The 20,966-nt window shown below is 31.3% G+C and overlaps 1 protein-coding gene across 1 annotated transcript; it reads right to left on the bottom strand.

The window, feature by feature from the left end:
* Positions 1-512: 512 nt before the first annotated feature.
* On the bottom strand, positions 513-19,649 carry LOC148283082 (sterol carrier protein 2-like). Its single transcript, XM_088224124.1, has 3 exons — positions 19,518-19,649; positions 6,708-6,855; positions 513-3,115 (listed from the first exon to the last, which is right to left on the bottom strand). Exons 1-3 carry the CDS (start codon positions 19,518-19,520, stop codon positions 2,910-2,912), a joined length of 357 nt encoding a protein of 118 aa, XP_088080250.1. The 5' UTR covers positions 19,521-19,649; the 3' UTR covers positions 513-2,909.
* Between the last annotated feature and the right edge of the window lie 1,317 nt (positions 19,650-20,966).

Here is a 20,966-nt window from a genome sequence, read left to right as displayed (position 1 = left end):
ATTTCACTTCTACAGCCTCGCACCTCTGCTGCGAGAGCATTCCATGCCATAGGGCCTGCGACCGAAAATGCGCGTTCACGGAATTTAGTGCGCTGTTTGCGTAGAGACGTAAATCAGACGTAGCTGTAATCTAAGACGAATCTAATTATGTATTTGAACAATTTTAATGATTTTCAAAGTACCATAAGATTTTACTAGTGCTGTGAGTGTTTTCTGCAAATTGAGAAATGCCGTTTCTGTGATCTACATCATTTTCAGAAGGTATTAGGTATGAAAGCGGTCTGGATGTTTTTAGCAGAACATAGACTCAACCTTACTGCACCCGATAATACCAATATCTCATTTTTTTAAAATCGTAGACTGGCTGTTTTCTGCATTGTTCAATTGGGGTTCTATAGCCAAAACAAATCGAAAAATGCTGCCCTAGGTGTTGAATCTAGTCCTCGTCAACAAAAATTGGGACAAACTAAAACATTGTTGATTAATTATTACTAATTAATAAATAAAAGTCGTTTATGAAATTGTCTGTATGAACAAACATTCGTTTATTTAAATTAAGTAGAAAAGTAAATAAAAAACGCAATCGAAATATTGTCGGTAACTAATATCACCAAATACAAAAATATTTATAGGTAAAAAGTTATACAGATTCGCATGTATTTAAAATCCAGTCTTAGCATGGTGAGTTTTAGTACATACATCATCATTTGTGTTGAATTCTTAGTAGTAAGGTTTTATTTTACATACATAGTGATAAATTGTTGGGGATTGTTATTACGAATGGTAAGGCTCCGCCATCGATTTAAGAAATTTAACCATTGTAATTTTATTACATTATTATGACACCAAACCCGTGCTAAATACATAAAAAAATGCTTTGAAAAAGTTTTTAAAATAGTTTACAATTTAAAGATTTAAGCCACAGCAAATTGTCAGCAAAATATTTGTATTTCTATCGGGTAACTAATAATATTATTATCTAATTCTAATTGGTGGATTTCAACACACAAAAATATATTATTAGTATCGTGATTTGATACAACGAAGATGAGATTGCATACACAACCAGCATGTAATTTTTAAAATGAAATGTTTACAATGCGAAATATTGTGTTACTTGTGAATCCCACGTGACATATGAAATGTACAAAGGAGTCAAATTAATTAATGAAAAACTGTATTAAAGAATTATTTAAAAAGTAAGATTTTTATTCAAGTATCACAGAAATTGAGAAATGCGTAAAATAGGGTATATTTAAGTGGAAATGAGGAAAAAGAAATAGTGGAAAAAGAAAAAAAGGAGAGAAGAAAATAAAAATAAATCCAACGCACGAAAAACACGAAATCAGAAAGGTTATAAGTATGTAAGTGAGTTTTGAAAGAAGATTTCAGAAGTAAGAGATATCAATGTATATTTATTTCGTATATGTAAATAAGACTGAAAAAGTGAAAACATAAAAATATAATAAAAGTCGAAGAAAGGAATGAAGAATAAAGGAAATAAAATAGTCTTAAAGTATAAATTTGTAAAAAAGACTAGCCTTCTAGAAGGAATACGATTTTAAAATTATATTTTTAATTTTATTGCATAATATTTGGTATTTTGTTCAAGTATAGGAGAAACGTATAAAGGAAAGTGTTTTGAAAATATGTATAAAAAGATAAAATAAGGAAGATGATTAAGAAATTTTAAAGATTGCGTCTACTATAAATATATAGTAGGTATAAAGTAATTGAAAAAATAAAAACAAAGCTTTGAAAGATAATAATTTAGGAAGTGTATAGAATCTAAGGATAGAGATAAATAAAACAAATTGGAAAATAATAAATAGTATGAGAAAAAATAAAGAAACAGCTAAAATACAAAGTGTAAGTGTACAATAAATGAAATAAGTGATCAAGAAAAGCTTACAAAAACAAAATAAATTGATTGAAAAGGGAGAAAATAAAACTTTTGGCATAGAAAATGGAAATTGAAAAATGGTAATAAGTTTCTACAAATTGAATAGTATTTTATGAAAAAGAAAAACTTTAGAGAAGGAAATAAGTAATAAGTACAACTTTATAAAGTAAAAGAATACTATAGATTCGATAGAAAATGAAAAGAGTAGAGAAGGTTTTAGATATAAGAAATATTGGAACTTGGAAAAAGAAAAAAAATAGACAGAAATAAAATGAAGAAGGTAAAATTGAAGAAAATAGAATAGGTAAATAAATATAGCATAATGCTTGGACACGTAAGTTACAGAAAAAAAGAGTAAAGGAGTTCAAAGTAGTACTATAGAGGAAGCAGGAAGATAAACATGACTGCAGAAAGATGAAAGGATAAGAAAAAAATAAAGAAATAAAGCTTGAAATTGTGAAATAGGACTACGTGTAGAACTTAATACTATAAAGAACAGGCTAATGTGAAATTGCTACCAACAAAAATGTTTGAAGAGGAAAAAAGTCATCAAAATTAAAAGTAAATTAAGAAGAATGTTATTCATAGTGTCGTTGGTAGAAAAAGTAAAAATAAAAAATATATAGAAGAGGAAAGGCAGGCAGTCTTTAAATAGTAAAACTTAGAATGAACAGACAGGGTCAAAGAGTTATTAAGAGTAAGAAATGTATTAAGTACATCAAAGTAAACAGTGATAAACGAGAAATAAATGACAACAGAAGCGTCTATGTAAAAAGAGAAAAAGGAAAAGTATTAAGGATAATAAATAGTGAAGAATCAAGAAACCACTCTTCTCTCGTATGTGGAGGACGGATGTAAGAAGATGTGTAGAGGAAAGTCAACCAAATTAGGAATACAAGCTCTACGCAATTAATGAGTGTGAAAGAGGATGCATGGATAGAATTTAAGACGTCGTCTACAGCCCTAGGATCTCATGAATCGATGAATTGTGAAGAGTGTTCAGCGCTCAAAGCTTGATGTATGGTTCCAGCTTCATGGCCCTCATGATGTCTCCTGTAACAGAGCACTTCCCCGCCTGCACAGCAGCCCTGGCAGCCACCTTTCCCAATGCCATGGCTTCTAAAGTCTCCTCAGTCAAGGTGAAAGTAGCGTCTGGCTCCTGATCGTCTTCTGGCTCTCCAGGGTAGACGATCACTTTGTTGAAGTCCATTGCTGCGAAGAACAAAACCCCATTTAAAAAAATATTATTGCTGTAATTCGTGGCACTGCAAACGAACATCTCATCAAGCAGGGAGGATAGCACGCCACACCACATCTTAACATACCGACAACGCTTTCTCTTCATTCGTTCGCATTCTACATTCACGCATCTTCTCCGACTAAATTATTTATTCCAATTGAATTTCGTCTTGCCATTTTGTCTTGTTATGTCATGTTTCGGTCTTCCTCGTTTTTGGCATCCATCAATATCAGCATCATAAATCTTTTTAGCCTTTCTTTTGCTGTTTATTCGCTCTACATGTCCAAACCATCGCTCTGCAAATAAATCTATAGTAATTTTTAATAAATGTACAGTCACCGTTATGATACTATGAAAAATCTCATGTATCATACGTCCATATACATTCACGTAAAAATAATCTTTTAGACGCACCTTGCCCCAATAATGATTCAAAGCGGCAAACTGATTATATCTTTTAGCTAAAAATAGATAACTAGTCAAGCAGAACTGATTTCATTTTAATTTTAATCTATAGATAGCAAGTTACATTACATTTAATCATTTTAAGTTTCCAAAAAAGAAGGAAAAATCGTTATCAATACGAAACCTAAAATTTTGTCACAAATTAACTTTGAATAAGCATTAATAGTTCAAATAAAATCATAAGAAACCGTACAGCTTTTGTGACGAATTGCTAAAAATATACAGGGGCCAGACACTCAACATTCAAGTCCACACAGATATATATACATATATAATAGTAAGAGAGAAAAAAAAATGAAAAAGAAAACAACATTATATTATTAGTACAGCTCAAACATTTAACTACTGCGGAGACATTAGGTCAAGTAACAAGCTACTGTCAGCTCCCAGTGGCCCAATTATTTATTCTTTATTTATAATTAAAAAATATGTTACACTATCAAACAAAAATAATTATATCTATCGCATTGTAAGTATTTTTAATTCAATGTTTTTAGTATGAAAACAGTTAACATTTTACTGAACATGACTGATCTTTATTTCGCATGTCTAAGGATGTTGTCACCGCTTTTTTTTACCTGTAGTGTTCCTGTAGTGTATATCAATCGACAGGTTTACGAAGCCCGTAAGGATTGGCATTAAATATATAAACACATTGAATAAAACATCTAACATTTAAACACAATGGAACATTGATTAAAATAAACCTGAACTTTGTTATTTAATATTGATTCACCTTTCGTAAATAACCGTGTAAGAAAATGGCGAACATCACTTGTGGACGTTGTGGTAGAGCGGAGTTCGAAACTACCCACAAGTCCGCAATTCGCATTTACCCGTTTAATTATTTCATTTTATAAGTTGATAGATTTCGTATTTACATAATCACCTTATTCTTATTGTATATTATGAGAGTCAGTGCTAAGTAAGCTCCCAACGCCTCTGTGATTCATTGTAAAGGTTTAAATTAACTTCACTGAAAAATGAAGATTTTAAGATAAATCAACTATAAGTCAAGTCCTATTTGCAATTCTCAACTCACTCTTTGATGCGCCTGAACTACTGAGCTCAATAAAATTAAATATCCCAACTAGAAACCTCAGACAAAACTAACTCTTTCATACCGATAACCATAGAAATAACTACGCTTTTCATTCCCAAATGCCCAGAATTCTTAGGTCTGCAAACAAACATACCAGTCTTGATTTCTTTCATCACCGAATCGAATTCAATGAGGAACTTCAACCCTACGGGAAATTGGATAAAAAAAATGTTTTCTTACGCGGGGTAAAAATTAGAGCATTAAATTGTTAAATATACGAAAAAATAATAATATATATTTTGATAAAAACGCACTACTTTAAATGACGTCACTGGTTCATGTGAATCAACCTATGATCTGAGAGCTATGGAAGATTTCCGATCTGCTTGTCGCTTCTGGACCAATAGGAAGAACTGAATGAGAATAAGCGGAAATGAACCTCTGACGTTACACGCGGAGTTATTTCAGAAATACAAAACTTTAAAAAATCGTATCGCCGATAATACGATATGTAAAAATTAAAAAAAAAAATTTAACTTAGTTTAACAGTCTATTAACAAATAAAAAAATTGAAAAAAACCACTGAACTTCCTCATTATAAACACCTCTCTCCCGCTTCCATTCCCACCAAGTCTACTATATGCCATTGCGTCTTTCTACTTTCTTTTATAATAATTTTCTATGTGTATATATGTCCTTAAAAATTCCCATTGGGCGTATCTATAAATAAATAAATAAAATAAGAAACCGCTTATTTAAAGGAAATGCGATAATAGAGGACAATCAAATCAAAAGGTATCTTGTTATTAATTTATGGGACAAGTAATAACATATTTTAAATCTGTTACATGTTCTTTGATTCACACATTAAGTATAATCCCTTTCACCTTATCTCAGAGTACTTTGTATTTTTGATAAAAGACACCTTAGTAGAAAGGTTACTGAAAACAGAAACATCAATAACTGACACGTTTAATTATAATTTATTGACATTCAAATGCATATGATCCATATCTTTGTATATCGTCTTATAATGGAATTGATAGTGTTTTAATTTTTAATTTAAAACGGTAAAATTTCAGCATTTAGATTATTCTAAAATTCCCGAGAATTAAAAACAAATCATCTTCTAAAATTATTTCATGTACATTTTGAAATAGGTCTTTATCTCTTTTAGCCTTTCCCTTACTGTCCTAAAAACGCCCGCGCGGTACGGTGCTGCGTAGTCATTACACATTAAAAATAAGAGATTTAAAAAGGGAATATTTATAGGGAATGGCCTTAATTAACCATAATTTAATTCAAAGACGATAATATTTCAAATCTAACTGCTGAAAACATGAAAAAACAATTGGGTATCACTAACGACTCAGGCGAAACTTGCACCCGCGCCAATTTCCTTTCGTGAATATTGTATATATTATCTTCATTTTTAATTTCCACTTTAATTGATCTTTAAAACTGCATTAAAAACGTGTTAAAATTCCTTGTACTTTAGGAAACAGGTAGGCAACAAAATTTTTATTTGACTCCATAAATATTTGTTCTAAAGAACAAAAAGGTTTTATTTGATTTTTTGGGGCAGCTATGGGCCTATCCATGCAAATTATTTTAACATCATTTTCACTAAACTCGCTGCATCTTTTATTGAAAAATATTTTTAAATAAATAAATAATAAGATCAAAATGTGAATAGAATACTTTAAATGGCAAATATTTAAGAAATAACTGAAAAATCGCGAATCAAAACTTCAATATCTCAGTTCCAATAAAAAGCCAAATGATACCTTGTTGTTCTATGGTCAAGATATGTCAAATTTAGTCCGGTTTTACAAATTTAAATATTCGGAATACGACACATTTAGATTTAAAATTGCGTCGCAAAATGAATGTCGAGTCCAATTCGACATAGCAGTCGGTGTAAGAAATGCGATGTTGAGCCTCACTCGACATAGGAGTGGTAAGGATCAAAGGGTTTTCGTCTCTACCAATGTCAATTATCAATTTGTCTACGCTACCAGCTTTTTAATATGTTTCTGACTCTCAAGTGAACTTACTCCAGTATCGAACGGACTGTTTCTTCATGACGCAGAAGAGAAATATTCCACCGAGAGACTTGACGAGGTTCGGGTCAGCCGTTTGCAGTTTATTTGCAATCCTCTGGAACATCTCCGTCCGCTCCACCTCTGTACTGCTCCCATTACCCTGAGGATAGAATACACATAGGAATAAAATTTATTATAATAATATATTTATCATATTTAAAATATACACAGAAAAATGCGAATGAAATTATATGTGTATTTAAAATACTAACCAAGCCAATTTACTTGGCTTGTCGGTGAAGATCTTTAAAAAATCACTAATAGTACAATTTACATATTTGAGAAATATAATTTTTCAAACAAAAGTTATCAATATGTTTCTTTTTTATTTATTTATTAGTGTATACACGGCACAAATGCCTTTTATAAACATAAATACAATTAACATACAGTGTTCTATTACAAAATTATGAAATAATATAATAACAATATATTTATACATATTACACAGTTGTTTTATAAATGTTCTATATAATAACTTAGAGATTTTAATACTTAACATACTTAAGTAGAAAAATAATAAAAATAAAGATAACGCGGTATATTCAAAATAGCAAAAATAATAAATTATTGATTTGTTGGTATTGTTGCAATGTATATTGAATGCTCTAGGAATAATACTGTCTCCTGATAAGAGCCCAGGGGTTCTTAACCGTTTTAAAAATAAAATATAAAAAGAAACAAAATACTTAACCTTTAAAAAAAAAAAAAAAAAAATTAAATTTAAATTTGAAAAACTAAAAAAAAAAACAAATATCTAGTCATACGTTTATAAATATTTGACATGTATTTATTTATAAAGTTATTTGTCTTTTTTATAAATGAACATAAATACTTAAACGTCAGTCAAAATCCTAAACTATTTCTTTAATAGCAAGTTTAAACTTCATTTGGCTCATGTGAAAAATGTCAATACAACTGATCTGGTTCCCTAGACTGTGCAATCTTGAAATAGGTGAATTCATAGCATAATTGGTAGCAACAATATGTGAAATGGGACATTATGTCTAGTAGTCCTAACAGGTATTCGGAATTGAATCATGTTTAGCAAGTCAGGAGAGTCCAACATGCCATTTATTATCTCAAAGAGAAACATTAAATCACTTAGTTTCCGTCTTCTAGATAAACAACAATATTTTGAGTTTGTCCAAATTTTTTTTTGGACGAACTCAAAATATTGTTGATAAATTACCTGGTCCATGAAGAAGTATAGAAATTGAAAAAATAATATTTTCAGGCGTTGCCTAGTATGTAGGTGAAATAATTCAATTAGATGAATCTCATCCGCATAAATAAAGGTTTCAGCTCTTTAACTGCACAAACATCAACAGATGAAAGAATTGAAGGAATATAGATGTTCAAATATAGGCAGAATGGTGAATGTTACACCGTGTGTAAAGTGGCCACTTAAACCAGCCGTTGACAGGCCATAAGCCCTGTAGATGCCTTGACTTCTATATTACCTTTTCTTAAATGTTCTTCATCTCTGTTATAATGTGTTGTTCTAGATAAACTTTCCAAATGTGTTCATTAAGAAGTCATAGTTTAAAGATTCAATAGGAATAGATAGCTTGTAGTTGATAAAACGTAAAAGTTTTCTCTGCACTCTCTCAAGTTTTAACGAATGAACTCCGTAAAATGGGTTTTTTGGGCGATACCGCGTGTTTTTGGGTGATACTGTGGGATTTGTTGCACAAATCCTTTATATTTTTATGTGTCGTATTATCAGCGCTCTGATTTTTTAAAGTTTTGTATTTCTGGAATAACTCCGCGTGTGACGTCAGAGGTTGTTCTATGACAGTTCTTCCGATTGGTTCGTTTACGGTGACCAAACCGGATATCCTTCAAAGCTCTCATATCATTGGATGGTTCATATGAACCAGTGACGTCATTCAAAGTAATGCTCTTATTTTTACCGCGCAAGAAAACATTTTCTGTATACAATTTCCCGTAGGGCTGAAGTTCCGCATTCAGAATGATGGTTGCCTACCGCCGGTAGGAGCGGCGAAAAAGGATGAAGAATAAATGAGTAGACAGCAATATAACCGTCAACTATATAAATCTTTTACTTTTACTATAACTCGAAAGTGGAAAGAATTCCGATTTCTATCTTTATTGTACGTATAATATAAAATAAAAATTCGGTTCGCTGGCGCACGCGGGTATGAGCAAACTTCGTATTATATAACGCACTTAATGGTTACTTGTCAGAGCTGAGAGTTAATGGCATTTACTAATTGGCGGTTTTATGTGTAAATAAAGGCTTTTCATGAATAACCATTTGACAGCGATAATTAATGGAGTCGCCAATTTGTCAATACAAAAATTCTTTAAAGAATATCGGAACAACACATTAAACAAAAAGAGTTTTAGAAGAACACAAAAAATTCAAAAAAAATAAGCCTTCTTTTTGTTTTCCGTGCCATAGGGAAATATCACATACTACGAATACCGATAAAAATAATATTTATGCAATGGATTTAGAATCATTAATTGTACTTTCAAAATCAATATGGATATTGTGGAGAAATGTTTTTATACATAAATGTAAAATAGAAATTTAATAAAAATACTTTTCTAGAAAAACGCGACGTGTTTGGCCTTGGTTGTTGTGACGTCAAGATTCGTGGTAATGTACTACAGGAACAAATAAACATGAATCGTGACGTGTTAAGGGCGTGGCAAATAGAATCACCGTTTTTGCGGGAATTCAAAATTACAAATTTAAAAATATTTTTTGTGCTACTGATAATTAGCTAATTTTACTGGACAGTAGTTCATAGACCTTTATTACTTTAAAAATGTAAAAAAGTGATATTTCTCTATTTTTCAAACTTCATTTGTATATACCTCGTAAATATAAATTATTCAAAGTTTTTTTTAATGTAAATAATCTTAATTTTAAGGAAGGTAGATTAATAAAAAAACGAATTAAAAAACTTGTTCTACAATTTGAGAAATGTACTAAATATACAAAGCTTAAGGGCAGTGTACTTTACACTATGTCACAGTATAATAGAATATGGGATCATACGTTAGGGATCAGCCTTTAAAACCGCACTTAATCCCCTAAAAGTATCTCAAATGATATTTCTTAAAAAAATGTTTAAGTTGCCAATTGTCACCAGTTCAGTACATGTGTTCGAAGCAGCGGCTGTTATGGATGTTATTGAAATTTTCAATAGGGTTTTACTATGTTATTAGTTCAATCACAAGACATAGGAATCCGGGAAGCCATTGAAGAACTGCGGTCGGTGCTGAGAATGAGGCCATCTTATGGTTAATGCTCTCACTTATATATTGGATCCAAATCCTTCAACAGTCTGCCAAAAAATGTTCACGACGTATCAACATATTCAAAATTCAAACAGAAAAAAACATGTTAATCGACAGAAATGGAATCAACCCGGAAACTATAGTCACCATATAATGAGGAACTTCAGCCCGACGGGAAATTGGATACAAAAAATGTTTTCTTACGCGGGGTAAAAATTAGAGCATTAAATTGTACAACAAAGTTTCTTGAAAATGTACAGAAAAAATAATAAAAAATATTTTGATAAAAACGCACTACTTTAAATGACGTCACTGGTTCATGTGAACCAACCTATGATCTGAGAGCTATGGAAGATTTCCGGTCTGCTTGTCGCTTCTGGACCAATGGGAAGAACTGAATGAGAATAAGCGGAAATGAACCTCTGACGTCACACGCGGAGTTATTTCAGAAATACAAAACTTTAAAAAATCGTAGCACCGATAATACGATATGTAAAAATTTAAAAAAAAAATGACTTAGTTTAACAGTCTATTAACAAATAAAAAATTTGAAAAAAACCACTGAACTTCCTCATTCCGATAATCCAAGCTAAGCTACCTACACTTAGCTGATACTTGTAACAATGTGTTTGTATTTTAATTAAATTATTTTCTGTTTATCTAAAACAATTAATTATGTAAAAAATATACGTATATATCACGCTAAAATAAAATTGTAAAATGTCTTCCTCGGCGCGGGTTTTCCCAGTGAGGAATACATTGTAAATTCAATTTTGTAATATATTTTTGTGAAGTATTAAATAAATAAAATTATTATCAATTGTTCTGTTTGTATAAACCACTTTAATTTAGAGTTATTCTTCGACCGGTTTCGAGGTTACTACCTCATTGTCAGGAATTAAACTAACTTACAATTACTCGCGTTGCTATTTAGATTATAAAATATTGTATAAAAGAGACAGAAAAATGAAAGAAAGAGAGAAAGAGGATAAAATGAATCATAACGGGAGTATTTTTAAACGGGGACTCGAAGTTAAATTTAATTGATTATTTATCATTTGAAGTTTTTGATTGACGGCTTTACTAATTCCTAATCGTTCTAAATTGTCTAAAAATTAATAAAATCTTGAGTAATTATAAGTTAGTTTAATTCCTGGCGATGAGGTAGTAACCTCGAAACCGGTCGAAGTATAACTTTAAATTAAAGTGGTTTATACAAATTTATAAACACACTAGCGGACCCAACAGACGTTGTCCTGCCCGAACGTTGGCTTGCCTGCTATTAGCTTGGAAAAATACTTTTTATTGATAAGTAGGTACCTAGGTTCATGTTTATGGTTGAATTCCAAAACATAAAATAATTCATTTTCAAATATAGATTTATTTTTGTAAATGTCAAACTCGGCTCTTCTCTCGAACAGGGTTTCACTTTAATTATGAATGCAATTTTCAAAAATGTATTTGATGACAGTTAATATTATTTTAGCATTACCAAAAATCCAGTAAAAAGAAATAAATGGGTAGAAATTATAAAGACTTTAAGGAACGAATCATCAGATTCAATCATGAAATCCACAAAAAACAAATGTTGTTTGTAAACATTCAAAAATAAACTTATTTTATACAGAAAAATATCTTTCCATCTTTTGTAAATGAATTCTCCTCGAATGCAACCCTGGTAGATCGATGAATACAACATATATGCTCCTTACTCTTTTGTACATATTAAATTGAAGATTTTAATACCTACGAACACGCACAGCGCAAAGATCTATATTTCTCTGAAAACCGCTCGTAAATCGGTTAAGCCATTTAGGAGGAGTTCGATGACATCAGACGTACAGAGAAATTATATATTTAAAGATAAGTGTAAAATGTCATACTACAAAGTGAAAAATGTTTTTGAAAACAATAATATGTTTTATTTGTTTTTATAATCCTAACATTATGAAATTACGGTCAACCAAATAATACACGTATGATAAACATGACCAAATTCGTATACACACGTGCGAGTAGGTGATACATATGTAGGCACACATTTGCCAATAAATTTGAATAAATAAAGCGATGTTTAAATAACCAGAGTGATGTTGCAATAATTAAGTCGATTCTTTGCCATTTAGTTTTAGGTAAACAAAGTTTTGAAACACTTTCTAGCTGCCCACTCTCGCCCAATTTATTTTACGTGAAATAAAGCGATATGATTTTTGTGTTTAATATTCCTTATACGGAGAAAGTGTTACGCGTTGCATCTACCTCGAAATGAGAGACACGATTAAACTTTGATATTCAGAAACCACAGACGTATAAAAAGCGTATAATAACGTAAATTAAACACGCCGAACACGCGCTAACTCTAAATTTGAGCCTTTCAACTGGGCGTGCGTTCAAATTGCAGACTCGAAATGTAAGATTTACTCATTTAAATTTACTAGATTTATTTATGAATTTAATATTTATGTGGTTTAATATTCCGAAAGGAGTCAAACAGGGATGTGTAATGTCACCATGGTTGTTCAACATATACATCGATATCTGTATGAAAGAACTGAAAGATTTAAGAATGGGAGTAAAAATAAGTGGTATAACTGTTAAATGTCTTCTGTATGCGGATGATATCATGCTTCTTGCTAGCAGCAAAGAAGACCTTCAATTCTTGGTAACAAAAGTCTACGATGCATGCAAGAAAAGCGATTTGCTTATGAATGTTCATAAATCGAAAGTGATGGTTTTTGAAAGGGATGAAAATATAAATAAATGTGAGATCAGCGTGAACGGAGATATTCTGAATCAGGTGGAAGAATTTGTGTACCTGGGAAGTATGTTTACTAGGAACGGAAAGGCCGAGAAAGATATTGAAAGGTGGGTGAGTGCCGGGAACAGGGTGAACGGTGCACTAAAATCTACTTTGGCAAACAAATGTTTATCGCAGGAGGCTAAGCAGTTCACAACGGAGTTCTAGTGCCAACTCTAATGTATGGGAGCGAAGTATGGAATTGGAAAAATGATGATGAAAGTAGATTGAATGCTGTCGACATGCGATCCCTCAGGCGAATGTGTGGTAAAACGATGTATGATAGGTGCGGTGCACAAAAGTCGAGAGCCGTGAAGTGAGTAAGGCTGAGACATGCATTATTGACAGAATCAAGAAAGGGGTGCTGCGTTGGTTTGGACATGTAGAGCGAATGGACAGCGAAAGAACAGCTAAAAGGATCTACGATGCAAATGTTGATGGATGCAGAAAACGAGGAAGACCGAGAAAGACATGGCACGATCAAGTCCATCAAATACTTGAAGATGGATATATCAAAAGTAGGAATAATCGGCGTGCGTGCATGAGAAGATGTATGAAAGTAGAGGAAGCGAGGTCTGTATGACGAGATAGAGTATCATTGCGTTGTATCCTCTCTGCCTACCCCTACGGGGAAACGGCGTGATGGTTTGTTTGTTGTTTGTTTGTTTGTTTGTTTATGTATTATTTTGTGAACAGTGGGTGTCGTTAAGGATAGAGGAGGGGTGATTGTGTTTATGGTGGGGTGGGGGTAAGGGAGGGGGTAGACTTTACTGGGAAAATGTTTAAAATAGGACTTTGAGTTAAGTTTAATTGATTATTTATAATATTTAAATTTTGTATGACGGCCTTTTTATTTCGAGAATTACCAAATTATTTGATTGATGAATTTTACTATTTAAATGTAATATTTCTCTTCCATCTTCAAAATTAAATGAATGGTGTTAAAATATGTTCAGCAAGTTCCAAAAATTTTTATCATTGAGACATCTCATAAGTTCTTTTATTCAAATTTTAAATGACCGCGATGTTTTCCCTATATTTTTTCCCCTTTTATAGTTTCTTTTACGTACGTATATTTAGTTATTATATAACCCTGAAGCGGGCAACGTGAGTTGCAGAAACGAGTCGGTTGTGACATTAACGGCGGCCTCCGTGGTGTAGTGGTCAAGACGCTTGACTCACGCTCGGAAGGTTCCGGGTTCGATTCCCGGTGAGAACACAAAAATCAAAATTAATTTTTCTCAAGCCTGGGTGTTCTGTGATGAAATTCACCACTGTAATTGGGCCTACTGGCCTGTAGTGGTGCAAAAATAAATGAAAATTAAAAAAAGTGATTCATAAAACAAAGTAATTTTATTTATTCCTTTAGAATATAACAATAAACTACAAATTTAGTGCTACAAACATCAAAAATAATCAATAATTTAATTGAAAAAACAGAATTTCGTCTAAAGCCAGTTTATATTAAAAAAGAACGTTAAATAATTTCCTTCAGCACAACACTTTTAACACAATATTTTTTGTGTCTGAAAGTGTTTATATGAACAATAAAAATAAACGTTTTGCGGAATAACACTTTCACAGTTGAGTGATCAGATTTGTTCACCGAACCGAGAAATAAAGGTCGTGGTTTTATTTTCCCATAAATGTTAGTGGGTATTTCTATTTCTTATATTTTAGAAACCGTATCATACAATTCATTTATTATTTTTATTTATTGCATCCACATAATCTCTTTCTTTTGTGGGCAATCACTGACACGCCGCACGGCGCGTAGACTTACTCTCGGGTTACGCTACATCGGAATACCAAATTCAGCGAACCTACCTCTCTAAAAAACACGAGGAAGTTAGGTGGTTTTTATATATTTTTTTATTTGTTTACAGTCTAAACTAAGCAATTTTTTTTACTATTTTTCTATTTTTAAAAATCAGCGGTATGATTTATTAATGTTTTGTGTTTCTGAAATAACTCCGCGTGTGCCATTGGTCTATTGACGACAAGTAAACCGGAAATCATCCATAACTCTCTTATAATTGATAGATTCGAATCAACCAGTGACGTCTTTCAGAGTAACATTTTTTTTGGTTCGTGTACCTGCACACAAATCTGGATTTTCTCCCAAGACGGGAGTAGGTATATATTTTTATTTATATCCCTACAGAGATGAGGTAGAATTTTTTCAAATTCAAGATTCAGGATTATGGATATTCGAGCGATTACAGGGCTTATGACCTGTCATTGGCTGGGTTAAGTGGCCCCTTTATGTAGGTACTACAACATTCCCCATTACGCTTATTTAGCGAATATCCACACCAGGTAACATTTTTGGTTTTTGTATATATGCTACGAATCTTTCAGAGTAGTTCGTTTTTATTATATTTTTCGTATATTTTCAGGAACCTTTGTCATACAATTTAATGCTACTTATAAATATGGGTAAACAATATGCGGTAAACCGCACGCAAGAAAAAAAAATTGTATCCAATTTCCCGTAGGGCTGAAGTTCATCATTCTTGCGGACATAAAGAGAACGTCTGACAATAAAGCATTTTTTCATTTAATTAGTAAATATTTTCAATTTAAAATATGAGTGACAAAAAATATTCAGTGTTATATACATAAAAAATAATTATTAATAAAATATTTGACTTTTTAAAAAATATGTTGTATTACTGACTGTTTTTTTAAATTTCCTTTGTTCATTTTATTTCAGAAAAATATTCCCTCGTAAGTATAATGATGTTGCTATGTAGTTGTTTTTAATTTTTGAATTAAGACGTTACTAATGAGTGATTTTATTTATTTGTAAATAGACTATTAAACTAAGCCTATTTTTTTTTACAGATCGTATTATAAGCGCTATGATTTTTAAGGTTTTGTATTTCTGTAGCTCATTCACAAATAACTATCGACATGCTTAAAAATATGATGATGAACAATGTACAATAATGAACATGCTTAATTTATAGCAGTCATAAGTCAACGCGTGTGTAATCTCTAAGTCAACGCTCGTATCAGTTTGATTTTTGTTTTCCTAGTAAATAAAAACAGTTCAATGGCGAAAAATCGGCGTGCACTATAAAAATAATACAATATATTGCATTTGCAAAATAGTAAGGAGTATCTAATACAACGCACCCTCTCCCTCTTTCATTCCCACACGCACATGTATCCTCTCCCTCATTCATTCACGCATACACACATTCACATACACATGAATACAAACGTCACACAAATACAATTACTAAACTTCTTTTCTTATATATTATGTGTCATTATATTTACAGTGTATTTTTTTAAATTGGCTTTAGTATTATTAAGATTTTTCTAATTATTTTGTTTATGTAATAGCTGTAAAAATCCCAAATAAAATGAAATAAATAAATAAAAAAGTAAACATTAAATTACAATTACCATGGCGACTGCTTTTTTTGACATTTGGATTGCAACCGCCGCCGCCGGCTAAATGCAATAAATAGCATAATAAATAATAAATAAATAAAAATAGCAGTTTAGGAATATTTTCCATATTTACACCGGTGAAATTCAAATATGTGATGGCGCAACAGGATTATACGATGCGAAACGTAAATATTTTGACATTTAATATTAGGTGTTCACGGATGTTCCATTATGATCGCGAATACGAGAAACAACCATGGTGAGAAATTCTAAATAAAACTACTAAATAATAAAACATGAAATATAATGCAATATAAGTTGTCCGACTCGTAGTCTAATGATCGGCGCGATTGCCTACCATGCAAGAGACCGTGGGTTCGGTTCGAAAGTAAAAAAAATATATTTACACTAGAATATTTCATAGTCTTGGGGCTGCCAGATACCTGAAGCGTAAGACTGAGCATATTTCCTTCGTGTAACAAAAATTAACAAGATGCGCTGCGGTTGGTGTACCCACAAATGTAGTTCCCTATGCACCATACCTTCTAAACTTCTTTCACCAACAAATTTTAATGTATTTACATACATAAAAAATAATAAGTTGTGTCAATTTTTTTCTAAATTAAAAAAATATCACCAAAAGTAAAACAAAACGGTAAAAGTTATACGTCATTCGAAAGAGTTTTTTCTGCTCTACAAGATTTTGTATTTGCTTTTAAGTTAAATATTATTTTATTTTATTAAAAACCTGTAAAGTGGAATGTCAAGTAGACGAAAGTGCACATTTCGACACCTTCTTTTGTTCGCGTTCAATCGAGAGAGTAAAGCTGTCAAAGCTGCTCGCGACATTTGTGCAGCGAGCGATAAAGATGCTATGAATGAAAGGACAGCTTGTCGGTAGGCTTTTCTTGAAAACGTGTGAAATAAAAATCGTTTTACTAAAAACTAACTACTTACTACAATGGTAGAGTGATGAGATAGATTTTCGGTTTACTTCGGAAGAACTTGTGACGTCACACGCGGAGTAATTTCTAAATGACAAAACTTTAAAAAATCATAGCACTGATAATATGATTCATAAAAAACAAATATTTTTTGACTTAGTTTGATAATCTATTAAAAAATAGAATAAACCACTGAAATTCTTCAATCCACATCCATACCAATATTATATCTTCAATTACAGAATAGATAGAATAACAATATATTGCAACAGAGATGAAGAACATTTTAGAGAAGGTAGTATAGAAGTCTAGGTATCTACAGGATTTATGACCTGTCATTGGCTGGTTTTAGTGGCCAATTTACACACTGTATAACATTCACCATTCTGCCCATATTTAAACATCTTTATTCTTTCAATTCTAAAGAGCTGAAACCTTTATTTATGCGGGTGAGATTCATCAAATCGACTCACCCGCATAAATAAAGGCTTCACAAACATCAACAGATAAAAGAATTTAAGGAATACAGATGTTAAAATATGGGTAGAATTTCACCAAACGTTACACAGTGTGTAAAATGGCCACCAGTGGTCACAAGCCCTGTAGATGCCTAGACTTCTATATTACCTTCCCTAAAATGTTCTTCAGCTCTTTAGTAATATGTTAATATTGACAGCTTCCCAGGGAGTTGAATACAACCCTTGTCTACAAAAGTTTGGACAAACTCAAAATATTGTAGATCGAATAACATTTATAATTTTTCAAATCTCTTAAAATAAGTTGTACCGTATGCTCATAATGATATTAAATTTTATTCAAGTAAAATGGCAAAATAATGCCGAGCTAATTCTACCATATAAAACAAAACATATTTAATTTTAATATAACAACGTAGTTGTATAACATATAAATGTAGTTAATTAGTATGTAGTAATTAATATGTAGAGACGAGTTTGTCGATATTTTAAAAGTTCGAAATAAGCGGAAATTGACTAATCTACTTTCCTTCCATGCTTTTATTTGCTTTTTATATAAATATCTTGATATTTTTGTATTATTTTATTTAGTACTTACAATTATTTGGCATATTATTTATTGCTCTTATTTCCTTCTAAAAATTAATGCAATTAATAAATAACGCAGAGCTATTTCTACCCTATAAAACAAAACGTATTTAAATTTAATATAACAACGTACTTACAAAATTTGTATAGCATATTAATGTGTACATAATTAGTATGCCGTAATTAATATGTAGGGACGAGGTTGTCAATCGTTTTAAAGTTTGAAATAAGCGGAAATTGACTAATCTGCTTCCTTCCGTATTTTTATTTGCTTTTTATATATCTTGATATTTTATGTTTTTTCACTCCGAATTTTTGTATTATTTAATTTAGTACTCATTGTTATTTGGCATATTATTTATTACTCTCATTTCTTACTACAGAATAGAGTGAGTTTCTAGAAAACATATCTCAATTATCAATTCAATTATGTTTTTATATATTTTTTTCTATTGATTTCAATGATATTATTATTTTGTAAAATTGATTATGTATTAATCTAAATATGTATAATTTGTATTTTAATGTTTATATCTGATAAAAAAAAAACATTGTATTCTTTGGAATTTTATTATTTATTATTTATACTTTGTTTTTCTGGATTGTTATTCCATTGCATCATATGTCATTATAATTTAATTTAATTTATTTTATAATTTATTTTTTTAACAAATTACAACAGGGATGGCGAATACCTTAAAGAAGGGAATATGGAAGTCTAGGCACTTACAGAGCTTATGACTTGTCATTGGCTGGTTTAAGTGGCCACTCTATACACTGTGTAACATTCACCATTTTGTATATGTTTGAACATCTATATTTCTTCAATTCTTCCATTTGTTGATTTTAGTTAAGTTAAAGAGCTGAAACCTTTATTGCTGTGAAGAGATTCATCTGACTGAATTATTTCACATACTAGGCAACGTCAGAAAACCCTTTTCTAATTTTTAAACTTCTTCTTGGACTAGTTAGTTTTATTACAATAATGACTTAATGACTCCCGAGAGGTTGAAATCCAGTATTTTCATTTCAAATATTGTATTGTATTTTTTTATTCGTTATTATTATGGCCTGACACGGACACAGCCTAAAAAGCCTTAATCAGTTAATTAATATTTAAAGTAGTGTAATTTTGAATGAATAAATAAACAAATTAGTAGAAATTTCTAAAATTGTTTAACTGAAGTTATATGATATTGTAAGTTAAAATTTATTCCTGAGAGAGTTGGGAAATTAAATTATTTAAAGATCTTAGGTGTACGCGGTCAGCACTCACCATATTGGGCGTCCCTCAGTACCGGAAGTGCGTGTGTGTGGCAAGCCGGAAGCAGCAGGCAGCAACAGCCAGCTCGGCCATCCGGCGGAGACTGCCGACTGTGCCCGTAACTTTGTCTCCATCTGCCTCTCCGACCTCTCCAACTGCAACTTTCACTTTTCTCCTTTCATTTCTCTTTGTATGTGCCAAACTCGAGTGCCACAGCCCCAGTGCTCGCAGTCATACGACAATTTAAGTTTTTATACCAAAACCAACTGGACCTAGAAGAAGTTGGTGTAAAAAATTTAATCACAAATAACTATCGATGTGCTAATAAGCGACGTGATAACAATTTCTCACGACGGTTTGTTATCGTATTCGCGATCACAATGCAACATCCGTAACCGCCTAATATTAAATGTCAAAATATTTACGTTTCGCTACGTATAATCCTGCTGCGCAATCACATATTTGAATTTCACCGGTGTAAATATGGAAAATATTCCAAAACTGTTAATTTATTTTCTTTTTTTTTTTTTAAATAAATATTTGGGATCTTATTATTTATTTTTTATTTATTTATTTTAAATAAACAAACAGTCAATAATGATATAGTAACATTAATAAATACAGTTTAAAGACAGACCAGCAAAGTTTCTTGATAAGTATCATACATATTATTAAATTGTGTAACAACAAAAAGGTGTGTTCATGTGTTTTGTATGAGAGTAAGTGTAGATGTGTGTTTATGTGTATTAGTGTAGGAGTAAGTGTTCATGTATGTGTAAGTGTGAGCATCATTAAATAGTAAGTGGGACTGTATCGCGCAGCCAGAAATAATGGGTCTTAATTTATTTTTTAATAAATTAAGAGGCATGTAATATATATTAATTGATGGAAAAAAAGCATTATATTTAGAGCAAGAACGATAGAGGAAAGAGTGTTGTACATAGTTAGTGCTACAGACTGGCAGATGGAATAAATACTTATTTCTTGTCACGCGAAAGGGGACATTAAGATTAATTTTGGAGAGTAGGTTAAAAGTACAAAGCGTTTTATTGTTTTTATATTCTAGGTATTTAAAAAAAATCGTTAAACATTCTCAATTCTTTCTATGTTTGTTATTTATGCAACAACGGATGCAAAATCCAAGTTGCTGCGTACAAAAGTGTTGTATAAAGTTTTCAATGTACTTAATATTTCGATTTTGGGGTCATTTTCAACGAGTTGTAAGTAACTCACTATTAGAAAATAGAAGTCAAGTTGGGGTAGAGTAGGGTTCGAACCTCGGACCTCTCATTTATTTATTTATTTATTATTAATCATGCTATTTATTGCATTTAGCCGGCGGTTGGCAAGCCAAATGTCAAAAAAAGCAGTCGCCGTAGTAATTGTAATTTAATTTTAACATTTTTGTATTAGATACTCCTTACTATTTTGCAAATGCAATATATTGTATTTTTTTTTATT

The sequence above is a fragment of the Micrasema longulum genome, unplaced genomic scaffold (genome assembly GCF_059751315.1).
Source record: "Micrasema longulum isolate JH-2025_06_02 unplaced genomic scaffold, ASM5975131v1 h1tg000262l, whole genome shotgun sequence".
Taxonomy (NCBI): Eukaryota; Metazoa; Arthropoda; class Insecta; order Trichoptera; family Brachycentridae; genus Micrasema; species Micrasema longulum.
This window is presented reverse-complemented; position numbering and strand designations above follow the sequence as displayed.

What these genes read in the sequence shown, in the direction of transcription:
- LOC148283082 (XM_088224124.1), bottom strand. An exon ending in ACAGTCCGTTCGATACTGGA is followed by an intron (nt 3,116 to 6,707) that starts GTAAGTTCACTT and finishes TGTTCTTCGCAG; the next exon opens with CAATGGACTTCAACAAAGTG.